Source organism: Rutilus rutilus, assembly GCF_951802725.1.
Source record: "Rutilus rutilus genome assembly, chromosome: 4".
NCBI lineage: Eukaryota > Metazoa > Chordata > Actinopteri > Cypriniformes > Leuciscidae > Rutilus > Rutilus rutilus.
Genome location: NC_140212.1, coordinates 37,710,127 through 37,732,857, shown reverse-complemented (window position 1 = coordinate 37,732,857; position 22,731 = coordinate 37,710,127). Strand labels below are relative to the sequence as shown.

The following is a 22,731-nucleotide window of genomic DNA, read 5'->3' as shown; positions in this document are numbered from 1 at the left end:
TCTGTGACAGCTAGCAGACGGTCGGTTTAGCCAGTCTGTCTGCTTCCTGATCTGAGCCCCAGTTAGTCAAGGTCCAGCTCTAAGATTATGTGCCATATTACTAGAAAGAAGAGCAGCACCATCCCAGGAGGGATGAATAAAATCTCTTTTTTCACTCGTGCGAACAGGAAGGGGTCTAGAGCAAATTAAAGTGTCTGACATCATACTTGTGAGTTCACACACCTCTTTAATAATAATTTTAGTGATCTCCGACTGGCGGAGTCGAACATCATTAGTGCCGACGTGAATAATAATCTTAGAGAATTTATGATTAGCATTAGCCAGCACTTTTAAATTTGCTTTGATGTCAGGCGCTCTGGCTCCCGGCAAACATGTGACTATGGTGGCTGGTGTCTCTATTTTGACATTCCGTTTAATAGAATAGTCAATAACCAGGGCACTTTCAACAGGATTCTCAGTGGGTGTCACTGAGTTGTCCCACGACTATGTTGTCTCACAGTCACCCAAGTGCCCTGCTGCACGGGTTCCTACATTTATCACATGTGAAGCCCTCACCGCTGACAGAGAATGCTATACTACACATGTGGCACGCAGTGCAAGTGACAATAACAGGAGAAGACATTACTCACCATGTTTGTTGACTGATCTGACTCACCACAGTTGTTTGATGGACTCGTAAAAAGCGTGAGAGAAAAGAAGATGGCAAGCACGGGTGACAGAATAACTGGCTAGCGAAAAGCTAGCGTGTTGTGCAAGATTTAGATTAAAGCTAGTCAGATCAATGTGACACAAAATTAGATAACAGATATATTGTGATGATTAAATTATATGAAGCAATATTACAAGTTAAAAATACATGTTAAAAACGATGTATGAATTAATAAGCAAAGTTCAGATTATGTGTTATTGTGGAATAGACAATATGACCAAAATCTAACTTCAAGATACAAGACATTTTAACAATAACAACAATCAGGTCTGTAAATCCAATTCTAGCGTTTTTTATTGAATGATACATTTTATTTAATGGTAATTTTGATAGTAATAATAAAAATGATTTATGTGACACTATCACTGTCACTGAATGACTGATTTCCATCAACACAAATAGAGCTTGAGAAAAGCACAAATACACATCGTCACTCATCGTGACTCACAAACACACGCTGATCTTACTGTCTATATGAGGATTCATTACACACATTTATTCTGACATGTTATTTCACTGACAGAAGTTCAGCTTTAGTATCAATGTAATGAAGAGAAAATAAGAGACTCTATAACATCTCACTGTTACTGATTTATCATGCAGCTCAAAGCATTATGGGTAGAATCTCTCTACAGTCTGTTCTAATTCATCAACACAGTTTCACTGATGATTTACAGCCAACCCAAAACCCAGGATAGAGCGGCTGAGTGAATGTGGTCTGGACTGTGTGTATGAGGCTCAGTGTGTCAGAGACGCTGTAGAAGGACAGAGTTCCTGCACTGTGATCCACATACACTCCTATTCTACTGCTGATGGACTCTACAGGGAGTTTAGTCTGGATGTTATTGTGTTTGAATGAGTATCTGGAGGGAGAGCAGATCAAACTCCAGGACTGATCATTATATCCAAACAAACACTCATTACCCGATCCCTTCCTGGTGATGCTCTTATATGACACTGATATATACACAAATTTTCCACTCCACTCAATCTCCCAGTAACAGCATCCACACACACTCTCTTTACACAAAACCTGAGACCAATGATCAAATCTGTCTGGATGATCAGGATACGGCTGAAGCTCTGTGACATTGACAGTAATCACTCTGTTCCTCTCAGACAGATGGAGGTGTTTATGTGCTGTGTTCTGATCCAGAGTGAGCTGATGGGAATCTGATGGAGAGAAAACACATCAGATGAATCATCTGACTGATATCCTGTGCAAATCATGATTATCCATCATCCAAGTCCCTTACATGGATGATTACCTTACTTGTAATTTGATTTAGAATGTTTTTTAAGCATTTAGGCCTATTGTTTGTGATTTTCAGAGCCATCTTGAGCTTTCTTTAAATTGCTCTCTGTTGCCTTAAAGGTGCATTGCGCAAGTCTCTGAGTTTTTGCAGAACTATGCCCCCTTCTGGCGACACGCGAAACTGCAACCAGAGTTGTGCACGCGGTTACGTGGAGTTTGCGTTGGGGTTTGGGATGAACTAGAAGCCGGTCTCTTTGAATCCATCTTCTACTTTTGCAAAAGTCGCTTGAGTTGTCTTCACTGATGCGGATAATGGCGGCGAATACACAAACCTGCCAGACATAGCCAGGTGAGCGTGAACGCGCATGGCGTCACGCCCAGTCGATTCCGACCCGAATCCCTCTTATTTATTTTACTGTACAGGATTATAGAGGCAATCGCAGTGATCATAGAAGGGCTCATTCAGCCCATCAGGCAATTGTTTAAGCATGTATGGGTTAGAAAAACGGGTATTTTTAACATGAAATGTTGCGCAATGCACCTTTAAAGAGACTTGAGACAAAATCCTATTTAGGATAAATTCACAGCGGAATTAGTTTGTTCTTACTTTCCTGAAGCTTTTTTACTACTGTGATTTTATCTCTAAATCTTGGATAAATGTTTTTAAAAATAATCATATTTATCCATTAGTTCGAGACCCAAAGTCTCGAGTCCATTTCAAATCTTGCTTTTTTTCTTTTTTTGGGGGGGATTTTAGTAAGCATGATATAGTTATGCTCTCTGTCCCACTTTTTAAATGTGCAATTATTATTTTTTTTAAGACAGTAAAGAGATTATGTTAATAAACATTTCTATTTTAACTGTCGGAGGCAAACAGCTGAAATGTTTTTTATCTCCTGCTTGAACCTAATAAAAGTATTTTTAAAGTGCAGACCTTTTTGGATTTCCATATTTTAAATCATTTAAAAAAAACACATTTCTATTTTTCATTTCAATTTCAATCTTTCTGTTCATCAAAACATTTTATCCAAAGCGACTTACAACTGAGGAGAACAATAGAAGCAATAAGACCAGCAAGAGGGCAACAGTATACAAGTGCTGTAACAAGTCTCAGTTAGTCTAATACAGTTAAAAACATCGCAAGTTTTTTGTTTTTGTTTTTCAAAAAAACAAATAGAATAGAATAGGCAGGTGCTACTATTAATTGGGCAGGTGCTGGCGAAAAAGATGTGTCTTTTTGACATTTTTTGAAAATGGCTAAAGACTCAGCTGCACAAATTGAGATTTGCAAACTGATGAAGAGTGGTGTGACGTGGGCTTTCTTCAGCTTGTTGAAGACCACCCTCGCTGCTGCATTCTGGATCAGTTGCAAAGGCTTGATAGTGCATGCCGGAAGGAGCATTACAACAGTCCAGTCTAGATAGAACAAGAGCTTTGGACAAGGAGTTGTGTGGCCTGCTCTGTTAGGAAAGGTCTGAGCTTCCTGATGTTGTATAAAGCAAATCTGCAGGACCGGGCCGTTGTAGAAATATGGTCTGTGAAGCTTAGCTGATCATCAATCACAACTCCAAGATTCCTGGCTGTCCTGGAAGGAGTTATGGTTGACGAACTCAGCTGAATGGAGAAGTTGTGCTGAAGTGTTGGGTTGGCCGAGACCACAAGCAGTTCTGTCTTAGCAAGGTTAAGTTGAAGGTGATGGTCCTTCATCCAGCAAGAAATGTCTGTCAGGCAGGCTGAAATGCGAGCAGCTACCGTCGGATCATTCGGTTGGAATGAGAGGTAGAGTTGTGTGTCATCAGCATTGCAGTGATAGGAAAAGCCATGTTTCTGAATGACAGATCCTAGTGATGACATGTAGATGGAGAAGAGAAGTGGTCCGAGCACCGATGTGCAGTGGGGTTACCCGAGCCTGTTTAAATGCTGTGGGAACAGTACCAGTGTGAAGAGAGGTGTTAATAATGTGAGTAAGTGCAGGTGTAACTGAGGAAGAAATGCCCTGGAGGAGGTGAGTGGGGATTGGATCAAGCGGACAGGTAGTAGGATGATTGGAAAGGACAAGTTTGTACATTTCTGCCTCCGAGATTGGAGAGAGGAAGGAGAGAGAGTGTGTATTTGTTATGATGTGTTTGTCAGTTTGTGGTGAGGAGAATTGGCCGCTGATGGTTGTTGTTTTGTTTATGAAGAATGTTGAATGCTGTGAGAATAGATGAGGAAGGGAGGAAGGGGGAAGGGGAAGGAGGGCAAAGGAGAGAAGAGAAGGTTTCGAAGAGTGTGCGGGAGTCAAAACAATTGCTAAGTTTGTTGTGGTAAAATGTCGTTTTAACAGTGGAGACATTTGCAGAGAAGGACAAGAGGAGAGATTGATACAAACTAAGGTCAGCAGAATTTTTTGATTTGCGCCACTTCCTCTCTGCGGCCCTGAGTCTAGAGCGATGTCGATGGAGAACATCAGGTAACCTGGGGGCACAGGGGGTAGCGTGGGCTGGTCTGGATGAAAGGGGGCAAAAGTTGTCTAAACAAGATGTTAGAGTGGAGCAAAGAGTGTGAGTAGCACTGTTAGTGTCCAGTGCTGAAAACTGAGCGGGTGAAGGAAGTGAGGATGAAACCATAGAGGATAGGTGAGAGGGAGAGAGTGAGCGTACGCTGAAAGGTGACCTGTGGAGGAGTGTGTGTTGTGTCAGGATTCAGTTTGAGGTTAAAAGTGATGAAGTGGTCTGAGGTGTGCAGTGGAGTAACAGCCTGGGTTTTATCAAGGTGGATTTTGAAGTCACCGAGTACCAGAGGAGTACCGTCCTCAGGGTAGTTTGAGAGTAACACATCTAACTCCTCTAAGAAGTTACCCAGTTGACCTGGGGGACGATAAACAACTACAAGGTGGATTTTAGCAGGGTGAGTAATAGTAATTACGTGTGATTCAAATGAACTGTTGCCAGGCAGAGATGGTAAAGAATAAAATTTCCATTCATTTGAGATAAGCAGACCAGTACCTCCACCCCTCCCAGTTGGGCGAGGGGTGTGGGAAAAAGCAGTGTCCTCAGATTTTATCCAGGTCTCAGTTAGGGCCATGAGGTTGAGACTTGAATGAGTAGCAATAGATGAAATAAAGTCTACTTTGTTTACAGCAGACTGACAGTTCAAGAGACCAATTGAAATAGAGAGTAAAGTAGTAGAGGACATAGGGGCAATTTATGAGTGTTAGCAGTAATAGAAGAGATTTAAAAGCACATAGTGAATACAGATCACTAAAACAAACAAATGAGAACACGCTGTAGAGAAAGGAAAGAAAGGGGAGAAAAAAGCAGTACTCAAGTGCCTTGTCGGTGTTCACACAAGGGCTGCCGCGGTGCACTAACCAATTATATATAAGCCTAATATCCCGTTATTGAATACAGCAGACCACGCCCTACTACTTAGCAAAGCGAAACGCAAAAGCCACGCGAGATGCACAACAAAAACAAATGCAACTTCAGTAAACAGTAAATAAAACGTTTCCCAGCAACGAAGAACCGCGCTAAAATATAATGAGAAAAGTAAACACTCTCAAGCTGATGTCCTCTCCTGTTGCTCGACTGCTTCTTCAGATAAAAAACACCTCCACACATTCCACATTTTTATTTTACATTTTAAAATATATTCAAATAGAACATGGTTCTTTAAAATCATAGGGATATTTCACAATATTCCTGTTTTTACTGTATTTTGAATCAAATAAATCCAACCTTGTGAGCAGAAGAAACTTCTTTCAAAAGCAAAGAAGGCGGAGCCGGCAGTGCAGGAAGCCGGAGCTGACTCAGGCGCGGTGGCTATCCTGTCCGAAGACACAGGCTCGGCAGGCGTGACGTGACGTGAAGAGACTCAGGCTCGGCAGCCGTGACGTTAAGAGACTCAAGGCTGATTTATATTTCTGTGTCTAACTCCTGCCGTAGCTATGTCGTAGGCTGTGTGTAGCATGTGTAGCATGCGTACCCTTCTGCGTACCCTGACGTGCACCTCTCCAAAAATGTAACAATGCGTCAATTGTCAATTCAATATGAGCGCTCACTTGAGGAATATGCGGGGCTTTACCTGGATCCTTATGATGACGTGACATGGGACGAAGAGGAACTTAAACAGAGTTTTTGGAGTGGATTGAAAGACCCTCTTGCCCAGATACTTCTGGTAAAAGATCTCGATCTGACTTTCCTGGAGTTCGTGGATCACACGCTATGGGTGTGTGGATCCAACTTCGTGGTGGAAGATCTTCCACTCCAGCCAGTTCCGAGTACAGTATGTCCTGAGCCCGTCGCCTGTCCGCCAGAGCCAGTCTTCGAGCAAGAGCCAGAGCCAGTCTTCGAACAAGAGTCTGGGCCTGGGCCACACATGCATCCCTGTCAGCTACCTCAGCTCCATCCTCTCTTGAGCCACGTTTCCACCCTCAGTCCTGCCTGCACTTCACGCCAGTCCAGCCGAGCCTGAGACTGAGAGCATCATGCCCGCCGAGCCTGAGACTGAGAGCATCATGCCCGCCGAGCCTGAGACTGAGCACGCTGCACTTGAATCTGCTCATGAAGACACAGTGCTGATTGTAGTGTCTACGGCTATTCTGTGTGTGTGGGCAACACACACATCGATTACGGCCCATGAGTCCAGCCCCGAGTTTCCTGATATGCTGGTTCCGTCCAGCCCCGAGTTTCCTGATATGCTGGTTCCGTCCAGCCCCGAGTTTCCTGATATGCTGGTTCCGTCCAGCCCCGAGTTTCCTGATATGCTGGTCCCGTCCAGCCCAGAGTTTCCTGATATGCTATATATATATATATATATATATATATATATATATATATATATAATTTTTTTATATGTAAATTGTGATAATCATAATTAATAATCGCAATTACAATTTCAAGGGAATAATCTGCAATTATGATTTTTGTCATAATCGTGCAGCCCTACTCTGTGGTGTGCATTGCAGGATTGTGGAGCCCCTTATCCACAATTCCCACAGTAAATGAGGAACCACTCAGGTCAATGTATTCCTCCAGGGGGCAGTGTATTTTCCCCCCAGGGAGCCGTGAACGAATGGGTTCGTTGAAACCCACTCTAAACAATGTCCTTGAGTCCAACGTCATTGAAATCCACCAAGCAACATAGTCCATAAAATTGCTCAACATATTCCTCGATGGATCGATTACCTTGAAGGAGGCGAAGCAAAGAAACTGCTGGGTTCATGGTGGGTCAAGTATTCTGTCATAAATGTCCACTGAAGGCAAGTTTGAAGAACCCAAGTGCAGCTTTATTCAAAATATGATCAAACATAAAACAAAGGCATGGCGTGGCATGAAACTACGGACATGGACACAGACACAGACACGGACAAACCTTACCACCAGTGGTTACAGGGAAACAGTACTTGACAAAGACACATGCCAAACATGAGGGCTTAGCAAACAAGATAGTTTATTTAGTTAGTAAAACTTAGTTACGTTTTGTTTTATTTATTTATTTCCTTCCAGGGCTCAAGACTAATTGTTTTTACTAGGAGCACTTTAGCCCCTAACTGAAATTTTTTAGGAGCACAAGCAAACAATTCAGAGGGCACACCTTAAATCAATGCAGTTATTCACATTTTCCACCATTTTGACTGTATTACTGACAAATGCTGTGGTATTAAATAGACTTAGGCCCCCTGAAATCTAAATTTTCCAATTTTTTTTTAGCTTTTAGTATGAATGTGTTAGCCTTAAGGTTAAGAACAAGATGGTGTGTTCCGAAACAATGACAAAATTCGCATTTAGGAGATACAAGCATTCAAAATTTACAGTCCCTCACTTACGTTAAAATGGATCACAGATTTTTATGACATCACCTCAGACTTCAGCTTCTCATCACATCTCCTGTTCAATCAAATGCTCTAGAATCTAAAGCATCCCGTCTCCTATGCTATAAATACCACCTGGCCAAAGCGACTGTTGACATGTCACAGAGAAATATGGGTTTTTGCCAGGGTCGATTATGTCCTGACCACCTTTTGAAACTGAAATGTGTTGTTTTTCAAATCAAGCTGGTTGATTTCAAGCCGGATTTTCTTCACTGGATCTCCCAGCGCTGTGGGGTAAACGTGTCGTGTGATCGAGATCGGCCCGCAACTCATGAGAAGCTGCGCTATCTATTATTGGTCCAAAATAATAAACGGTCCGTGAAGCACAAATGAGTTTCGTTCGCTCCATTTGGTCATAGTCTGGAGCCCTACCTTCCCACCTTGTTATTGTATCGTTATTTGTTCCTTTGTTTCCTTCTTTTTGCATTTGACACTGTACACTTCGGAATTTAATTTTTTTTTAGTGGAGCTTTGCCTATATCCTTTTTTCCATTGCCCTACCATCATTTTGAGATACACAGACACTTCTTTTAATGTTATACTCCCGTTTAGGCAAATATCAAATAACGCCTAACAACCTTACCGACCCCAAACTTTTGATCGGTGGTGTATATTATATATGTTTATTTATAATATATAATTTGGTTTATTTTATTATTATTATTCACCTATATATAATTTAAAAGGCATGTCATTGATTTCTACATAACAGATTTAACTGGATAGTTTAAATATCATTATCATTAGTTTAACAAAGATCAAAAAAGCCACGTGTATAGAAAGTGTTAGATAAACATTTTAGAAATTTGGCACTGAAACCTTAATTATGTAAATTATCACAAACTGCAGCCAATCAGCAAACAAGAGGCATTCATATTAATCTTTCCAACAGAAAACAACAACACGAAAAAAACATATTGTGTTATATTGTGTCTGAACCGTCTATTCTTGCCACATTGGTGTAAACTGTCAGGTCACACAATACACAGACAGTTAACGTTCTATTTTTGAAACACTCGACTTGTTTGTTTTTCTTTTGTAAGTAATTGCAAGTTTCATCTTGTAAATCTTCAAATAAATGCCACCCAAAAACACCTTAAGACCCCACCCCATCCCACCTCTGTCTCTTCAGTCATGTTTTATTTTACCTTCTACAAGAAGAACATGAAGACACTCATTGAGTTTCTCTGCTTGTTTTCTTGGTGACTTACATTTTAGGAAGTCGTTCCTGGTTCTGGGAACAATGTTGGTAAAAGTGACTGTGGAAATCAACAGACATGAAGAGTGTGATTATCATGTCAAGAGAAAATGATCCCTGTATCCGTTCTAAGACATTTCTAATATGATCGTCTACATGATATGAGATGATGGAGGATCATTTCTGAGAGCAGAATCTCCAGGACTTTACCTCTGTCAGAGATCTTGAGCTCCTCTTTGCAGAAATCCTCCAGTTTGTCTCTCAGCCGACGGACAGATTCTCTCACACCATCAAAAGAGGAGAGAGAACTGAAGGGATTGTCATTTACGTCTGTAGATTCAGGAGGAGCTGAGAGAGACTGGAAACTCTACAGAAAACAGAAATCAAAGCTCATCACCTCCACACTTCATCAATTGCTTGCACCACTGTCAGATTTGTGTGGCTCTTGTTGATCTTTAGTAACTCTCCTCAATCCAGCACTTTCACAGCATCAGCTTCATTCTTCTCATATTCATTATATCATGTTAGAGCTACGAGTTCTAGCATTTTCCACTTACACGTGGAAACTTATGTGAACTTACGTTTCCACTTATGTGAGAAGCAAGTTGGTAAATGTCAGTTCAATTCAGAGAGTCTGACTGATGATGATATAATAACCGAACACACAGATCAACACTTCAGTCAATGGCTCTTGCTCAAGTCCACTATGACCCTGTTCTTCTAGATCTCTGTTACCTGCAGGAAATGGATGTGATCCTGTGTGTGTGAAAGCTGCTCCAGCTCAGCGTCTCTCCTCCTCAGATCATTGATCTCCTGCTCCAGTCGCTCCAGTCGTCCTTCAGCTCGACTCACTGCAGTCTTTTCCTGATCTCTGATCCGCTGTGTCGCCTCAGAGCGGCTTCTCTCAATGGAGCGGATGAGCTCAGTGAAGATCCTCTCACTGTCCTCCACTGCTGTCTGTGCAGAGCGCTGTTAGGACACACATCACAATCACACAGTGAGCTTCAGTGAGTCCTGACTGAGACTTCTCAAACTTCTCTTCTTCTCCAGACTCACCTTATGAGACGCCACAGCCTCTCTCAGCTGCTGAAGATCTTTCTCTCTCTGCTGGATCCTCTGCTGGAACGACCTCTGCGTCTCCTTCAGCTGGGGCTAAAGGACAAACCAATAAAAGGAAACATCACATAAATCAGCAGGTAAACAGATATGAGTTCACATCTAGCCAAGTGCAGTACAAATCCACGGATGTGTTTTTGATCTGCCCCTTTCATCGAGGATGCATCGAGAGGCGACATGTGCGAGTAAGGTATCCCAGAAAGAAATCTTACATCAACAAGCAGTCGTCAATGGCAGACAAAAAACCCCATGTAATTTTAAAAATACTACTGTTATTGTGTCACAAAATGTAGTTTTAAGAGTTTTTCAAATTGAAACAATGTAGTTGTTTAAATTTCAAATCTGTGGTTTATTTATAAAGATATGTAAGATCCAGGCGCTCAACACTCATGTACCCCGCCACTGTACCTCGGCTAGTCCTTCTGACGTTTGCCTCTGGTTCTGATGTCTCAGTACACATGTTAACCCTTCAAAGTCGACTGACGCTCTAGAGCGTCAAAGTGCGCATGCCTGACATATCTATTAATAGCTTCGGAATGGAATAAGGTATTAACTTACTTTTTTTTCTATGAAAAAGCTGACATTCGTCTGCGTAATAATGAGTAAACTGTGTTGACATCCGCGAATGATAAGCCTTCCGATCTTCTACAAGCATTTAATACAAAAAAAAAAAAAAAAAAAATTAAGCCTTCCGTATTTGAGTGCAAATCTATAGCATTTTACCGCAAAACAGAGGACTGGTACTTTACCCTATCAAATGATATATAATGCTGTTGGTGTGTGAACCAATCACAGACCCATATAAAACAAACAAGGACATTATCAGGTGTCCTAGGAACGTAAAAAAGGGAGGGGTTTGTAATAAATCTCGCGCGTCTTCTTCTCAGACACAATCTTTTTATATACGGTTTTTGGACACGATACGTTTGGATTACTGTGGAGATAGACGTTTTTGTACTGGTTAGATTTTACAGAAAATCAACATGGCCAAACGAAGATTCACAGCCGACTCGTGCCGAGCAAGCTGCTGCAATGATTTTTTTTTTGAGAGCGATGAGAGTGATAACGGATCTGATCCAGACCGATATGATTCAGATGAAGAGGATAAAATTCTGGACGGAATCGATCCACTTGAGGAGTAAGTATGAAGGCAATATTGCTGATAATATATTGTCTAATATGTATTGTGTCATTTTTTTTTATTAAAATTATTTTATAGTCAGAAATAACGGTGCAGTAATCAAATAATGTGCGCTATTACTATTAGTAAGTAGATTAAAAAATTCATGGGCCTTTGTCTGCTACATAAACGGTAGTACATTAGCTTATTGCTAAAATGAGATTGCAGATTAGGCCGCATGTAGTACATCTTCATTTTTTGCATAGTAATAAGCTATATTTCGTTTACTTTGCTTGTCTATTTTATTGTAATGCTTTTAGGGAAATTTTATTGTAGCTTTTCAGAAATAATGGTGCAGTAAGCCTTATCTAAGGCCTGTACTATTTGTCTACATAAAGCTGAAATGGAGAGGGGGTTTGGTTTAGACATTGTATTTACTCATATTTTCTCATTTACATCATTTTTACTAAAGTAGTGTCATTTACATGATAGCCTACTAATATCATACTTTACATCATTGCTATGATAATAGTAATACTAATTTTGTAGTTAGAAGTTCTATGACTCTTTACTTGATGTAAAAAATACACACATGATGATGAATAGCTAATCTTTATTTACCACATTGTACTAAAGGCTGTACAACTTTTGATATGTGGGAATGTAAACTAATAAAAAAATCTGTGTGTTTTAGTCTAAATCAGGAAACCCCAGAGCAGCCGAGTAGCCTACATCTTCTGCTGAACCCAGGACCCAGACCGCTCGCCCTTTTCTACACAGCTCCGCTTCTGGCCAATTACTTGATTGTAAATGTGTATCTTTCTTCTCTGTTATTATGTTATGTGTTTGTTTTATATGTTTGACAATGCAGTGGCTGTATTCGTGAGCCCAAAACAAATGTCCCATTGGGACAATAAAGTATACCTAACCTAACCTAACCTAATATTCTGTTTTTCCCCAAAAAACGTATGGTGACTACAGTCACAGAAATGTAAATATTTATTTTGTTTCTTTATATTTTTTCACCCAATTTTTTACAGGTGTTCTAAACCCTTTGAGGAATCAATATTTGATGTAAAATCCCTTATTCATTATGGTTTACTATTTTTATATAATAAAAAACAAAAATTTGAACTTCCGTTTTTTGTATTTCTTGGTGATATATCACATCAGAACCCATACAAGTGTCTCAAGAAGTGTATTGTCAATGCATCCACCTTATAGCTGAGGGTCTATAGAATCCAGAAATATGACTCTCTTCACTCTGCTATGAAAATTGACCCTTCCAGAAGCCAAAATATTAACATAGTGCCTGGCGGACTTAAAACCCCTTAGACCTTGAAGGGTTAAATATGAGATCTGATTCGACTTGTGTTTATATAATGGGCAATCTTTGGTCTCAGGAATCTTTTGTGTGGCAAAGGGGCAAAGATAAGTTTTATTTCTTTATAAATTATAACTTTACCGTTTGACTGAATTGTTTGCTTATCTTTATTTCCTTGTGCATCGCCCTTATTTAAACTGCACACTAGGGATATAACGATTCACTCTGAGCCATTTGAAAATCAATGAAAATATGTGACGATTCAAGTCAGTTGAGATGTTAAACGAATCGCGATACATGTTTCAAACAGCAGGGGGCGCTGAAGCTGTATACTGTGACCTCGCATTACAGGCGCGATAGCAGCGAATGAGTTGTAGCGTTAAACAGTAGGAAATATGGCGGTGGCAAGTGTGGATGTTGATATTGAAGATGCCCCATCCTCATTCAAATTGGAGGTGTGGCGGCATTTTGGCTTTCTAAAAGCTAAAAATGATAGCGGTGAAATGGTTAAAGACAAGATGAAAACTCTGTGCAGATGCTGCAAGAAACTGTTAGTATACATGAATAGCACAACAAACATGATGCAGCATTTAAACCATCACCACAGTGAGAAGCTCCAGTCACCAGCTCCATCTGCACGTAAAAAGCTATTAACAGGCCAAACCGCCCTGACCCGTGGATTTGCAGCCCCACTCGGTCCGACGAGTGCACGAGCCACGGAGATCACGCGGTGTATTCATGCCGAAGATATGAGGTCATTTTCTGTCATAGAAAATGAAGGATTTCGGCAACTGGTGAACACATTGGAGCCCAGATACACCGTCCCATCACGCCCCCACTTTAGCCAGACTGTTATGCCAGCACATTACAGAGAAACAAAATCTAAGGTAGTTAAGACCCTAAGAAAAGCAGATAGCGTGTTAATTACAACCAACGGCTAGACCTCCAGGGCTACCCAGAGTTATCTTATGGTCACAGCCCATAAGATATCCAGCGAGTGGAAGATGGTTAATTTTGTTCTTCAAACTTGCCCTCTGTTTGAATCACACACCAGTGCTAAAATTGCTGAAGTTTTAAAATCAGCCTTGAGTGAATGGGGGCTTTAAAAGGCTTACCATGGAATTGCTGTTGTCACGGACAATGCAAGAAATATTGATATTGATGTCAGAGAGGCTGGGCTAGCCCCCCATGTCAGGTGTTTTGCCCACACTTTAAACTTAGCCAGCCAAGCAGGTTTGAGTGTGCCTTCGAGTGTGCTGTTTGTTAGGTAGAGTGAGGCGTATTGCTGCCTTCTTTTACAGAAGCTCCACAGCCACAGTGGCGCTCGCAGCCAAACAAAACACTACCAGAGCTTCCAGCACACAAATTAATCATAGATATCGCTACGCGCTGGAACAGCAGTCTGGATATCATCAAACGCTATCTCGAACAACTGTGACAGCGACTCTCCTGAGCAACGACGTTCGACACTTTGGATATCTCTGACATCCGTGATGCGGAGGACATCATGAGACTTCTTGAGCCACTCAAAACGGCAACCACAGTGTTGTGTGAAGCAAAACATCTGTGTCTCTTATTGTGCCCTTAAAGCATATGATTGATAATCTTTTTATTACCGCTATTCCTCTGTGCAGGAATTAGGGTGAAGGAGGTGCCAATGGCCATCCCCCTGCAGCAGGGAATCATCTTGATCAGACAAACAGCACAGGAGCTGAGCTGAAACAACCTCCTCCCAAGAAAACAGCTTTAGAAGATCTCCTTGGGGGGACTTTTCATGAACCAGCTACCCAGCCCATCAGTCAGATTGATGCAGAAATCAATAAGTACAGAGCTGAAACATCCATTTCCCTCAATAGCTGTCCACTCAATTGGTGGAAAGAGAAAGCTAGGCTGTACCCACTGCTCTCCAGTCTAGCAAAGTCCCTAGTGAAATGTTTTTTTCCATCCGCAGGGGACATTGGGAATGTGCAGAGATCTCAGCTTATGCCAGAAAATGTGGATATGCTTATATTTCTTAAAAAAAAAAAAATATCCAAGCTAGAAAAGAGCACAGACAAAGCCTTAGTTTGAGTTTTGAGGAAGTTTTCTTCTATTTGTATTATTCATTCATTTATTTGATTTTGTTTTGTTATTTTACATAAAATATATATTTCTATTTCACAAAGAAATGTGCAATATTATGTCTGTGAAATAAAAGCACACTGTTTTATTTATAATTTGTCTTGATTCTCATTTTGTTAAAAAATCGCGAGAAAATCATATCGTGAAACCAGTATCATGAATCGTATCGCATCGTAAGTTGAGTGAATCGTTACATTCCTACTGCACACGTCTGCGGTGCGTCACGGCTGCGACACGGTTACTGGAGCTGATCGCGGGCACTCTAGTCAATGCTTGTGTTTTTACCAGCCGTGCCGCTAGGGATGGCTCGATACCACAATTTTGGTTTCGGTACGGTACCAGAACCTAATACCTCGGTATCGATACTAAATCGATACCACAGGTGACAAATAACCAGCCTCAAAATGTAAGTGAATTGAAACAATTTTATTAAAAAACACTGCTTGAAACTCTGCTGTACCGAATGTGCAAACAAAAAATATCAAGATGTTAAAATAAATAAATAAATAAATAAATAACAGTCAGGGAACTTACAGTAGATTAAGAAACCTGAAATGATACAATTAAAATAGGTTAATATCTATAATAATTGATTAATATAGAATAATAATAGAATAATGAAATGACAAATTTTTAGCTGTCATGCATTAACAGAGAATTATCAACATTTATAGCATTTATTCATCTTGGTTTGATTACTGTTTGGTTTGTGTTTGGGTTCATATTAGTTTAATACATTGCATAAAGTAATGTTAACATGCATGCTAAACATGTATTAGTATATTTAAATAATAATTACTGATTGATCTAGATGAATAAATGCTATAATACGGTTAGGTCAGGTTACCTAATGAATGTTGACAAATGTAGCTTAAATGTAAAGTGTTACTCTAACATTCATATTAGTAATATCCATATTACTAGGCTACTATTACTCTCTCTCTCGGCTGATTCCTCTAGAGGTCGCACTCGCCACAGCAGCAGTGATATGCCATTCATTTTACTATCACTAATACTAAAATTAATATCACTAATCTCTTTATTCATTCAAATTCAATTAATATATGATTGTTTGAAAGTGCAAAAATTATGAGACCTAAACTTCATTGGTTCTAGCGTGTCATGCAAGCACATGTGAGCTTTCGTGTTTACCGTATCATATTTAATTGATAAGCTCTTATGTATGTGCGCTGTGAATAAAAGTCTAAATTAAATCAGTTGAACGATGGACTCACCTGTCGATCTCTGAACTCTTTGAACAAGTCAGGATGAGCAAGTGTCAGTGCTTAGCCAGATTTGATGTGTTGCCTCCCGTCGCAAATTTAAAGGTGTCATGACCCTCATTTTGCATTTTTCCACGAGAATCAATGTATGTTATGATTGCCTAACGATTATACACTGGCCGGGAAGCCGATATTTAAAAGTGAAGCGTTTGTTTACCTCAGGGTTTGTAAAATATCCCACGTGCACGCGCACTCAAATACGAGATTTTGATTTCTACCCTGGCTTGACGTCACGACGGTGGAGGATATGCCATATGTGGACAGCGCAGCAGGAACCCGCGCCCTACCCCTCTCCCCCTTATATTCATTCGGCAAAGAAAGATGGAGAAACCAAGTGCACACCTGCGTTGCTCTGTGGTTGACTGCCACAAACAACATGCAAATGTGTTTTCTCTACCCAAAACGGACGAAACTATCAGGGATCAGTGGATGAAATTCATTTTTAATGACGCTGTCCCAACAACCCTTTCAACTGGCCTATCGTTTGGTGTCTGCGCTAAACATTTTACACAGGATTCATTTAGTAATTTGGGACAATATCAGGCGAAGTTGTCCTCGAAGCTCCGTTTGGGAAAAGGTGCCATCCCCACCATCAGAGACCTGCCTGAAATTGAAACGGTAAGACTGTGTTTTTATTGCTCTACTGTGTGTACGTTAACAAACATCAGCTAACTGCTAATACGGCTATTGTATGTAACGTTAGCTTCGAGATAAACACGGTGAATGGACTCTACGAATGCTATCCACATCTTTCCACTTTGTTTTACACAACAGTAGTGATGGTACAGGAGTCCATGGTCAGTGGCTAAAACTGTTTGCTAGACCATATCGCATATATCGATATAGTTCAAATTTGCGCTCTGCTCCCTGCGCCTCCGCTCTTCCTTTTCCACTCTGCGTGCGTGTTTAGAGCATGTTATGTTATGAGAGATGAATTATGACTACTTCAGAATCCCCAGCACAATAGGAACTACCAGACAGTGACATTAGTGTACGCTGAAATAAAGTCTTTCTCTTCAGAAAAACTGACTTTCTTGTCCTGTCAGCCGTTATCCTGTGCTCGGAGCGCACACTCAATACACGCGTAAATGCGGAGGCGCCCGCGCTGTGTATCGCCTCACTGATCAAGGGCAAAAGAAACTACGAGCATGCAACGCTGTCAACCCCCCTCCTTCCTGCAACCAATCAACGCGCCCCTCATTTGCATTATTATAATGACCGTCCACGACAGCCAAAACATTGCATCAGATCTCGCGAGACAATAATGCCTTTAGAAATAAGGGTCTGAGGAGCTCTGTGTTTATTTTTTTTCCACTTTTTTTTTTAGAAGTGCCTGAAAGACTATAATAGAGCGTTGGGTATCCAAGGTAACACGAGGTCATGACTCCTTTAAAGCAGTGTTTGTAGAGTGGTGCATTGAGGTCTGTTGCTTCACCTTTCTCATTACTTTTGTAGGCAAATTAATGCTATATTTCACTCCTACTGCTCTCTTTATTTATTAATTTCAGGCGTGTAGAATGAGCTTCATCTGTTTGATCCATTTCCTCCGTTGTCACCGTTTGCCGGTTGTGCGTGACCCGCTTCAGTTTGCGTAGCGCACTGCCGCCTAGCGGTGAACTTCGAAACAGCAGCGCATCAAATACCGAATTGAGCAAAATTATGATATTGTACCGTTTGAAATATAATATATACCGGTATTTTTGCGGTACCGGTATACCGCGCATCCCTACGTGCCGCGTTTTTAGAAGCGTCCCGCGCCGCTTCGCTAAAGATAGGCACCTATTCTATTTTTGACAGAAGTCGTGTCCAAAAGCCAGTGTTCTCCTCCTGCTCACTGTATGTGAAATATAGATACAAGATAATTGAGGATGTATTTTAAAAGACTAAAACACACAAATCTTTCATCCTTGTCATTCATAACGGAACTTTTAAGTGTATTAACTTTTTCTGTAGGCTACAGCGCAACAAAGTAGGACATGGCAATATACACAATTAAACCGAGCAAAACCGGTCAAAAATCAAGAAAAAACATGAAAAATCAAGAAAAACTACACCGGACATGCAAATTACGTGGTCTCGTGCATCCAGTCCCTTCGCTTCTGAAATGTTCCTGGTGTGAGAGTTGAGACATTTAACAAAAAGACAATTGTGTTTTGTCATATTTAATTTATTGTACATGTGCGTACAGCAAAGATAATCAGAGTATATGCATATATTGCCTGAACCACTTATCAATGTTTCATACTTTTACAATGAAAACAAAAAGAGGCAGGGTTGTGTTTTGTATATATTTCTTATCATAAAGATGTATCCGTTGTTGACTGAACCACATTTGTGTGGCTATTAATTTTTAAGATATTTAAAATGAAGAGTTTGTACTCCTGAGTCGAAATTGCCAAGTTCGAACTACCAAGGATGCAAGTCCGAACTTTTCGTACTTGGTATTAAGAAATGCCGCTAGATCCTGGTCATGTCATGTGATTCCCTTGCCGTCATGTGATCTTGTCATTGTGTTCTTTCCTTGGTTTATGTATTCATGTGTTATGTACTTGGTATTAGGTGTGTTCGACACCGGCTGCGGCTGCATGTAACCAAACGGTGAGAGTTGCCGCGTTCAGGCAGTGAGGAGCTGCAAATGGAGATGTGAAGTCGGACATTTTCTGATTCCCGTAGTGATGCTTGTGTGGTGTTTGCAGACTTTCCCACAGATGAAGTTAAATAAATGCAATATTTGTCAAATACACAGACGTTTCAGATACATTTCCATTTAATACTTTGGCATTATATGACCCCTTTAAGCAGTGCATATTGTACAAGCTAATATGATTCTTTAGGGTCTAAATTAAAAGTTTGTAATATACTTTAATTAAACATTCTCATTAGTATTGTAAGAAAACACTCATTTTACCTGGTCAAAAACAGCTCTGTTTTCAGCACGCCATTTAAGTGCATGTGTCTTTAAATGATAATGAGCTTTGCTCACCCCGCCCCTCTGTTCTGTGGGGCGTTTTGACACAACAACACTTAGTGGAACTAAGAACGCGATTTGAAGACAAGAAAGATGTAAGGTAAGAAATTCTTACATATTAGTTTGTTATTGTTGCATAAACTTCACATTGCAGTTGAACTGTTGCTAGATATATGGTGAATATTATAATATTTAGACCCGTGTTTACTGTTACTGTGTTTGTGGATATCTGCTCAAATGTAGATATGTATATATGGTAACCATAATGTTTTATATTTGAGCGCGATCGCGTTTGAATGTATCATATTTGATACATTCGAAAAGCAAAACGCACCAAACCAGGGGCGTCATGCAAGCCAAAATTCTGGCGGGGCACAATCTGAGACGTTGCAATTGTTTTCTGACGGGTGATATGGATCATGTTAGGAGGGGTCAGGGGGTTTCTCCCCCTGAAATTTTTTTAATTCTGGCTGCTAAACATACCATTTCAATGCAGTTTGGGAGGGACAGAAATACCTTAACGGAGCTAGCAGCAACCCTCTATCTGAGGACTAAGTTAAAGTATCTATTTTGTAAGTTTATGTAAAAGACAGGTTGATGAAAGAACTGTAAGCTCAAATTCAAAAGCTTTTGAAGTCTACTTCATTAAAGCATGTTTACACACACACTTACTGTACATTTAGGCCTACTACACATGATTTTAAAAACAGTACCATTGCAGTTTTTATGTTATGATTTTAAATTGGTATGTGACCTAAGAACGATCTTACATTAAAGGTAAAGGTGCTGAGGTCTGACTTTGTGGTGCTCTGAAATTAAGTTATTTTAATATTTACTATGGCTTTGTATGGCAGAAACGTTAGCCAACTAGTTTACGGTTAGACTAGGCTAGCTATCGATAACGTTACACTGACACAACTTAAGTTAATGCTCTGAATTCGCAGCTAATATCAAATGCATCCATAACTTTTTGATCAAGTTAAAATTTCCAGGTCAACCACAAATAATCCCACTACCTTTTAATATCATCCGATAACTAATTCAATGCCGATTTGTTGCTTTGCCCACTTACCACTTCAAGACCATCTGTAAAACATTGCCAGCTCAACGTGCGAGACGAGTGAGTTGCTTGAACATACACAGCAAAGATTCTAGAGCGCTACGCTCTAGATTTGATATACACAGACACCAGGAAAAAGGGGCGGGCTGATGCTGACCGATTTATTACACATCCAGAAGAATACATTTGAGTCGTTATAGGCTCTGGTATATTATGGAGCATAATAGGAATAAAGTTGTGACAAAAAAAAATATCAGGGAGGAAAAATCTGAGGGGGCACGTGCCCCCTCACTTTGAATGGGCATGACGCCACTGCACCAAACGGCTTCATGTTTTTACTATTATCTCATTTCATATCATCATAACGAATGGAAACATTTGAAGTAACATGATAATCAATATATTTTTCTCTAGCTTAGTTGTTACTGAAATATTTTGGAAGATTTATAGGCTGCTATGGTTATTGTTATTATTATTTTATGCAGCACTGCGCATAGCCTATGCCTACAACGCACAACAAACCTGGTGTTCATTATATTATATATTGTTGGAAACATTTGTGTGTGTGTGTGTGTGTGTGTGTGTGTGTGTATTCTGTGAATTTTAAAAAGCAATTTTAACCAGAAAAATCTAAAATGTAATCCCAAAATCGTGCAGGCCTTTCTCTTGATATCAGTATGTTCACTTTTTTTTTTTCAGGGCCCAGATGCCACTCCTGCTGACTTCAACATTCACATGAGTATCTGTACATGAACCTGGTAAAGTGAAAATCAAACACCTTGGAAATGAAAGGTATGTACAATGTTTTTAGGAATGGCAGAAAGGTCTCTGTCTTTGGATCATTGGTTTCAATGAGTGCTTTTTTTGTCATTTGTTGTGTATCTTTGGATTATGTTGTGTTGTAAATAAATCAAACAATCTAAAAGCCATTCTTTTTTAAATCTCCTCATTCTTTGTGCAAGGTTGCTCAGAATGACAGGGCCTGATAGCTCCTAATAGGGCCGTTAGGGGAGGGTCTTTGTCTTTCTCAGGTGTGAAAAGCTTACATATTAATGAGCTCCCACATAAAGCTTTGTGGCACAAAACACGTCGTAAAATTTTTAAATCAATATATTGTTTTATCTGAATGAGCAGTCAGGGTGATTTTCACATAGTTTTAGAGCAAATATTCTAGGCTACATCTTTTCTAGGCAAAAGTCTTGTGAAGAAATAATCAGTATGGGTTTCATGACCTTATTTCACTGAGAATTTTTTTTTTTGTATTTTCACAAACAACGCATAAATGTCATTATCTCAAAACTACAAACTTTTACACACATGCTGCTGATATATTATTGTAGCAGAGTTTGTGCTGAATACAGTGTAATTAGACTTTAGCCATGAAAATGTCACAAGTAACAGAAATAAGCACAAATGTCAGAGCATGTCAGAACACCTCCAGGCCCAGAAAACAGCTCAGACCCCAGAGGGTTAAAGAAACTGAATCTAAAACAGTTTTCAGACAGAAGGTGAAAATAGACGCTGCAATGTAAATTATAAGATAATAAGGAGGTTTTTACCATTGAATTATGTAAATGTGTTCTAGCAGACCTCATAAACAACATTATGAACCTGTAAATGAGCATAATGCATCTCTTTAAGTTCATACCTGTTTCTCTGTCCTCTGTGCTGAAGCTGATACAGTGTCATGGTTTGTATGTTCATCCATACACAGCACACATATACACTTCTGATCAGTGCGGCAGAAAACCTCGAGGAGCTTGTCGTGTTTCTGGCAGATCATCTCCTGCAGTCGTCCAGTGGCATCAGTCAGATTGTGTCTCTTTCCTTTAAAGAAACTCTCATGTTGTTCAAGGTGATTCTGACAGTAAGAGTTCAGACACACCAGACAGGACTTGACAGCTTTGTGTTTTCTTCCAGTACAGACGTCACACTGCACGTCTCCAGCTCCAGTGTAACAGTCAGCAGCAAGTTTAGTCTTCTTCAGTTTCTCCACCAGTTCAGCCAGAATGGTGTTTTTAGCTAAAGCAGGTCTTGGACTGAAGGTCTGTCTGCACTGAGGACAGCTGTAGACTCTCTTCTCATCCTCCTGATCCCAGCAGCCTGTAATACAGATCTTACAGTAACTGTGTCCACAGGAAGTGGTCACTGGATCCTTCAGGAGATCCAGACACACTGAACACATAAACTCATTCTGATCCACTGAATTTCTGGCATCTGCCATTTTACTGCATGAAGACAAAGACACAAACACACACCAGCTCAACAACACTTGTTTCTCTAAACTCAGGTTATTTTTCTTTCCTGGTTCTGTGTTTGAGTAACGTGTGTAAAACAGGTTTGTCTGTAAAGCAGCTTCCTCATTCTTAAACCCGAAGAGCCTCATTGCTGCTAAGTTTCCTTGTGCATTCCCACACAAATTGTGTTAAATCAGTCTCAGACATGCACTCAAAGAATATAAGTTACAGAGAAACAAGACAACAGCCTTAAAAATTATACTGTAGGACTGAAAACTGTGACAGAATTACAGTTCCTTTTTTCAGATTAACAGGTTTTATTGATACTCACAGTTTTCAGAATACAACACAATAAATCTGTAAAGAATTAACATTTTCATCTCGAAACCACAACCCCAATTTGTTCAAAACCAAAGAGCATGAGTTATATCACCATCGTCAACCTCACATATCCAGCAATATGGTGTATCTTTTAACCCAAGCCTA

At 40.1% G+C, this 22,731-nt stretch overlaps 1 protein-coding gene and 1 long non-coding RNA gene across 2 annotated transcripts; one reads left to right on the top strand and one right to left on the bottom strand.

The window, feature by feature from the left end:
* Positions 1-980: 980 nt before the first annotated feature.
* LOC311289217 (tripartite motif-containing protein 16-like) lies at positions 981-22,290 on the bottom strand. The gene is made up of 6 exons (XM_084407040.1): positions 21,657-22,290; positions 10,073-10,168; positions 9,752-9,985; positions 9,227-9,383; positions 9,030-9,077; positions 981-1,882 (listed from the first exon to the last, which is right to left on the bottom strand). Exons 1-6 carry the CDS (start codon positions 22,230-22,232, stop codon positions 1,359-1,361), a joined length of 1,635 nt encoding a protein of 544 aa, XP_084263166.1. The 5' UTR covers positions 22,233-22,290; the 3' UTR covers positions 981-1,358.
* On the top strand, positions 11,198-12,603 carry LOC311289265. Its single transcript, XR_014627096.1, has 2 exons — positions 11,198-11,270; positions 11,947-12,603. It is a non-coding gene; the product is annotated as an uncharacterized lncRNA (long non-coding RNA).
* Positions 22,291-22,731: the final 441 nt, after the last annotated feature.